The sequence below is a fragment of the Octopus bimaculoides genome, chromosome Z (assembly GCF_046866305.1).
Source record: "Octopus bimaculoides isolate indiv1 chromosome Z, ASM4686630v1, whole genome shotgun sequence".
NCBI classification, from domain to species: Eukaryota; Metazoa; Mollusca; class Cephalopoda; order Octopoda; family Octopodidae; genus Octopus; species Octopus bimaculoides.
Genome location: NC_142944.1, coordinates 51,702,119 through 51,708,868, shown reverse-complemented (window position 1 = coordinate 51,708,868; position 6,750 = coordinate 51,702,119). Strand labels below are relative to the sequence as shown.

The 6,750-nt window shown below is 39.1% G+C and overlaps 1 protein-coding gene across 1 annotated transcript in view; it reads right to left on the bottom strand.

The window, feature by feature from the left end:
* Positions 1-436: 436 nt before the first annotated feature.
* The window catches only part of LOC106871262 (peroxisome assembly protein 12), a 22,115-nt gene continuing 15,801 nt past the window's right edge, over positions 437-6,750 (bottom strand). Inside the window, exons 5-8 of the mRNA XM_014917624.3 lie at positions 5,927-6,156; positions 3,823-4,009; positions 3,069-3,154; positions 437-1,078 (exon numbers count right to left, since the gene is read on the bottom strand). Of these exons, the coding sequence (XP_014773110.1) occupies positions 964-1,078; positions 3,069-3,154; positions 3,823-4,009; positions 5,927-6,156 (618 nt within the window). The 3' untranslated portion in view covers positions 437-963. The remainder of the gene's footprint in view (positions 1,079-3,068; positions 3,155-3,822; positions 4,010-5,926; positions 6,157-6,750) is intronic.

The window sequence follows — 6,750 nt, the reverse complement described above, 5'->3', positions numbered from 1 at the left end:
AACCAGATGGCTACACCAGGCTCCAATCTGATCTGGCAGAGTTTCTACAGCTGGATGCTCTTCCTAACGCCAACCACTCCAAGAGTGTAGTGGGTGCTTTTTATGTGCCACTGGCACGAGGGCCAGTCTGGTGGTACTGGCAATGGCCATGCTCAAATGGTGTTTTTTATGTGCCACATGCACAGGAGCCAGTCCAGCGGCACTGGCAACGACCTCGCTTGAATGTTTTGTTCACATGTCACCAGCACAAGTGCCAGTAAGGCGATGCTGGTAACAATCACGCTCAAATGGTGCTTTTTATGTGCCACCAGCTGCTCTGGTAGTGATTCCGCTCGGATGGTGCTGTTAGCGCTCCACTGACACAGGTGCCACTCATCGAATTTGGTTCAGTTAATTTAATTCAAATTAATATGAAAACATTAAAAACTATTAAATATTTTAAATTCAAATTTAAAAAAAAATTTTATTTCTAACATATTTATAATACGTAATATGAAAATATATTTTACCTGAAATATTAAAAATCTGAATAAAAGAAAATTATTCAAAATATATATTTTTCTTTTCCTTTCCTTCTCTTTTGTCTTATTTTCTTGATTTAATTTAATTTATTCAACATTAGTTATTCTATAAGAATATCTAATTACAGAATAATGCGAAATCCAATAATGAAATCAAATTGATATTTTTGGAAGCTAGAAGACAGTATATATTGGATTTTAGTGGAACACCAAGCAAAATATCTCAAGGTGCTTAGGTGCCATGTTGAGTTCAAATACCACCAAGGCAGACTTTGCCTGGAATTCAAATGGTTGGAGGGAGACCCCCAAAACATACAATCAAATACTGAGATCAATTTGAATATCTGTGTGTACAGCTCCAAAAATTTGTGACCTTTTTCCAATGTTAAGGATCATTAATTTATCAGTTATTTTCTGTAAAGTAATTGCTTTTGCTGATAAATCATTCAGATGAGTATATCCTGACGAGGTGTTGAATATTTGATGGATATTTAGTTATAGGACAGCATTTGTATTCACTCACATAATCATAGATGCAGGGATAGCAGAATACAAACCTACAAAATACAAACATACAACATTTACTGTCAACACTAAAGAAAAGAAATATGCAAATTCAGTAATTTAACACAATCAATCATAGAGACAGGTGAATTGGCTGTCGCAATGTAGTTTGCTTTGTAACCATGTCTTTTTGGGTTCAATCGTAAAGTGTGGTATCTTGGGCAAATGTTTTCTACTATAGGCTTATATGTGAAATTTGGTAGTCAGAAGTATGTTTTGCTTGTGTGTGCATGTGTGTGTTTCCATATCTGCCGTTTTTTACAGTTACACTACTTAAAAAGCTGGTGCTGTTGCTTATATCCCATAACTTAGCAGTTTGACAAATAGAAAATGATAAAATGAGTACCACATTTAAAAGTATAAGGGCTGACGTCATTGGTTAAGCCCTAGATGGCACGCCCCAGTATGGGCATAGTCCAATTCATTCAAAAGAAAGAATTAATCAATTAGTCATCGTTAAAGAAGCTACAACAAGATCATTGGACCAGCTAGAAATAGCAGCCAAGCCTTCTTAAAATAAATAAAACTGCTAGATAATATTGGTTTCAAATTTTGGCACAAGGCCAGCAGGAATGAGGATAAGTTGATTACATTGACCCCAGTGCTTTTAATAATCTTATTGATCCTGAAAGAATGAAAGGCAAAGTTAACCTTGGCGGCATTTGAACTCAAAATGTAAAGATGGACAAAATACTGTTAAGCATTTTGCCTGATTCTGCCAGCTCGCCACCTTAAATGCTAGATAATATTGTCTGGATGCTTCATGCTTGAAAGAAAATTGGAATGGGATGATTCTGGTTGGAATATTTTTGAGCACATGTTTACTGGGTTCAGAGCAGACCAGAAATTAAACAACAACCACCACCATGGGTAGCATCCATGATATTTTACAGGAGGGAATATGGTGGTCACAGCATTTCCCAGGATATTTGAGACCAATTGGGGAAAAGAAAGGAATTAACCAATACTCGTTGATTGCTACAATAGAGGGCAATGCATTAGGATAACAAGTTATTCTCAAACCAGAGACTTGATCCAAAATCATTGCAAGAATGGAGTCTACTAAAAGCACCAAAGGTTCTGATGTTGATGGTTACCATTTGACAGGACGAAGCCTACCAGCCATGTCCTTCCTCTTCTTGAGCCCTTCACTTCCTATGGAAGCATAGACCATCAAAGACTTTTGTCCACTCTTCTTGAATCTGGACTGTCTTTCCTGCTTCAATATCCTGCCTTCCCTGAGATAAGGCCTTCATCTCTCTGTTCTTGGTTTTTTGAAACGTCAATGATTCTGTAACTTTGATTTTTCTTCTTGGTAGAAATATTGACTCTATGCTGGTGCCATGTAAAAAGTACCCAGCACACTCCGTAAAGTGGTTAACATTAAGAAGGGTATCCAGCTGTAGAAACCATGCCAAAACAGACAATTGGACCCCGGGTAGCTCTCCAGCTGGCCAGCCCCTGTCAAACTGATATTAAATAATGATGATGGTGATGACAGAAGAGGTAGTCAATATTAGTCTAGCCTTTATCTTTTGACTTGTCCAGCATGGGAGGCCTTACCAAGAGCTTGCACTCCACTGGCATAACTCTCAGGGTCACCAAGCCACACAACCCACCATACAACAACAATGAAATGAACCTTGTGGTCGACCAGCTAAGTCCTTGATTAAGTTCATCTCCCAGGCTTCTGCCAGAAGGCTTATGTCAAACAACAGCTATGAGGAAAAAACAGTTTGCCCAAAAGTGTCTCACTGTGAAATTAAAATTGATTGTGAGGTCAATGCTTTAAAATAAAAGTTGAGGTTGGTTTCTACCCAGAATCCTTAGCACACCAGGGGAAATGCTTATCAGTATTTCATCCATCTTCATATTCCTGGATTCCAATGCTGCCACTGGAGTCCATTTAATCAACTTATCCCTCCCCTCCAAATTGCTGGCATTGTGCCAAAATTTGAAATCAATTAAAATGCATCCACTTACCCAGTGACACTTAGCACGGTGTCATTAGTTCTTGTCTTTTTACAAAGAGGACATGTTGAATATGAACAACCAGCAGGTAATTTCAACTGAAATAAAAACAACGTACAGGATATTTTAGTATTTGGACAATTGTGTGTGTGTGTGTGTGTGTACTGAAATGTTGAATTGTGTGAAATGAATGAGAGATGCTGATCTCAAGATGTTGAACTTTAGGGAAGAGATGACGAAGACTGAGATGATTAGCAATTTTCTGTACTTAAGAAAACCCATCCTCCACACCAGAAATGATATCCTAAAACCCCACTTTTGTCATGCTTGAACATATGGGGGCCAATGTGATGGGGAAAGAATGCCCAGAGAATTTAGCGATGACCGGAAAGATTGAAGGGAAAAGAAACAGAGGAGGGAGAAGAACATGTATGTCAAGCTCGACAAACTGGTAAAAAGAAAGATGTATTGAACATCAGGAAGTGGAACTGTTATGGAAAACAAAAACAGAGAATTGTGGCAGGACATGGTCACCTAAAGAAGAAGAAAGGTATAACTTGTGTAGTATTTGACTGCTATTTCTAGCAAGTCAAGTCACTACTATAAACTCTTTGACTGACTTGTGAAATAAAGTGAAGTGAAAACCCAGACTAAAATCCAGGTAAATAAATTTTGGACCAAGATCAACTAAATCTGAAAATCCGCTGGAACTTCCTACAAATTCATGTTATTAACAAGTAACAAAAGTAACAAGAAAGTATTTTACCTTCTCAGGTTTCGGAGGGATTGGTAGAGCTGTCAGAGCAACAGGTGAGTTCATTTTATTTTGTGTGTTATACCAGTAATCCAGAAATTGAAGGAAGAATACTCCAACAGATAACCCAGTAGACAAACCAAAAGATGTTATTTTGAACAGGTATTTCAGAAGATTCATGAAACTCGTAAAAACATTACTGGAAACAGAAAATTAAAAAATTAAAAAAGCAAGAAAAAATTATTAACAAAAATGTTCAGCATGTTTGTACAAGTGAAGAGTTAAGCTCGAAACTTCGTTATCATTATCATTTATAAAGACAGTAATCTGACAGAATCATTATTACACTGGTGAGCTGGCAGAATTGTTAGCACGCCAAGTGAAATGCTTAGCGGTATTTTGTCTTCTGCTACATTCTGAGTTCAAAATCCACCGAGGTCAACTTTGCCTTTCATCCTTTCAGGGTCGATTAAATAAGTACCAGTTATGCACTGAGGTCGATATAATCGACTTAATCCGTTTGTCTGTCCTTATTTGTCCCCTCTATGTTCAGCCCCTTGTGGGCAATAAAGAAATAAGAAACGTTAGCATGCTGGGTAAAATGTTTAACGATATTTCATCTGCCAATATGTTCTGAGTTCAAATTCCGCCGAGGTAGACTTTGCCTTTCATCCTTTTGGGGTCGATAAATTAAGTACCAGTTATGCACCAGGGTCAATGTAATCGACTTAATCCCTTTGTCTGTCCTCATTTGTCCCCTCTATGTTCAGTATTTCTTTTGGCTTTGTGATCTGAGTTCAAACGGCCATGAAGTTGACATTGCCTTTCATCCTTTCAGGGTGGATAAAATAAATATCAGTTGAGCACTAGGGTTAATATAATCAACTTACTCACTCCCTTCAAAACCACTGGCCTTGTGCCAAAATAAAAAAGAATTATCATCTTCATTTAATGACTACATTGGGCTGCTGCATTTTACAGGAACATTGCAGATGTTGGGATTTACACCCTAACCCTAACCCTAACCCTTCTGATATCAACACACCTGCAACTGTACCTGCTTCTATGATGTAATCTTATCTTAAAGTGATCTAAATTAAAACCTTCCATCGAAATTCCTGTTTAATTTATGTCCCAAACACTTACTTAATAAGAACTAAGTTGTTTCACCACCACCACCACCACCACCACCACCACCATCATCATCATCATTGTTTAACGTCCGTTTTCCATGCTAGCATGGGTTGGACAGTTCGACTGGGGTCTGGGAAGCTAGTAGGCTGCACCAGGCTCCAATCTGATCTGGCAATGTTTCTACAGCTGGATGCCCTTAACGCCAACCACTCCGAGAGTGTAGCGAGTGCTTTTTATGTGCCACCGGCACGGAGGCCAGTGAAGGAGGCGCTGGCATCAGCCATGTTCGGATGGTGCTTTTTACATGCCACCAGCGCAGGTATCACAACTACAATTTCCATTTGATTTTCATTCTGATGTTGATGTACTTGACTCAATAGGTTTCCTCAAGCACCGCAGGTCGCCCTACGATCCAAGGTAAGCACAGCAGGTCGTCCTATGATCCAAGGTAAGCACAGCAGGTCGTCCTACGATCCAAGGTAAGCACAGCAGGTCGTCCTACGATCTAAGGTACTTTTGAATGGGCTGGGGCTGGGGCTGATTATGCAAAACTGGTGTAAAGTGAACTCCCTTTATTGTTGGTATTGGTCAACTCATGGTGATAGTATAGTGTTAGCTGACAAAGTTTCTGCAATGGGATTGAACCTTTAACCACATGACTCTGAAGCAAACTTCTTAATCAGACAGCCATGCCTTCACTTAGTTTTATGATAGAAAACTTTTTAATAAATTAATAGTTAAACAGAATTAAAGTAATTGATATATAGATGTATTGTATAAGTGTGTGTGTGTGTGTGTGTATCTATAAGTGTGTACATGTGTAGGTGCATGGGTATGAGCATGTGTGTGCACAAGTGTCTATATGCATGTTCGTTGATGTGCATAAGTGTATATTTGAGAGAGAGAGTGACCACTTATACACACACACACGTTGCACCCATATAAACATTGTTAAAAGAGAGTAAAACTTGTAATTTCTTACCTACAAAACAATAATTGGAAATTTGTCTTCTTAGGATCAGCTTTTGAGAAGACATCATTTCCTTCAGAGTCTGCTACTAGTTGTACACCAGCGAAATACTGGTCTGGAGATGACCAGTTTGTATGTTGAAATATATAGCCTAGTTCAAACAACAATATGAATAATTCCCACAAACCATTGATATGGGGAAAGACACTTAACAGAGCAGTCTTCATCGGATGAATTCTGATCTGAAAGAACAACAGAAGAATGGAAAATAAGCCTTGGTTTTACTTACGCTGATGAACACACTGTACGAAAACCACATGCACAGAATACACACAATGTACAGAGAGAGGGGGAGGTATACTGAGGGAGTCTGAGTATAAGGGGGAGAGAGAGAGACGACATAGAACTACAGTTGTTCTCAGTCTTATTGACTTTGTGCCACAGAGGAAACCAAATAAAAAAAAAAGCCACCAATGCATCTTGGTATGCTAGAGGTGCCGCCACTCCACTATCATATGCCAAATATAGAAGAGCTCCAGCAACCATACTCTGCAGCAAAGGAATGCAAGTGGCTGTCTTGGAAGTAAGGGATATTGAGTAGCTATCAGAGAGAGGGAGAGAGAGAGAGAGAGAGAGACAGAGAGAGAGAGAGAGAGAGAGAGAGAGAGAGAGAGAGGGAGAGAGAGAGAGAGAGAGAGTGAGAGAGAGAGAGAGAGAGAGAGAGAGAGAGAGAGAGAGAGAGAGAGAGAGAGAGAGAGAGAGAGAGAGAGAGAGAGAGAGAGAGGTTAACTGAATCTGTAGAACAAGAGATGGAAGCTGGAAAATATTACAAAGAA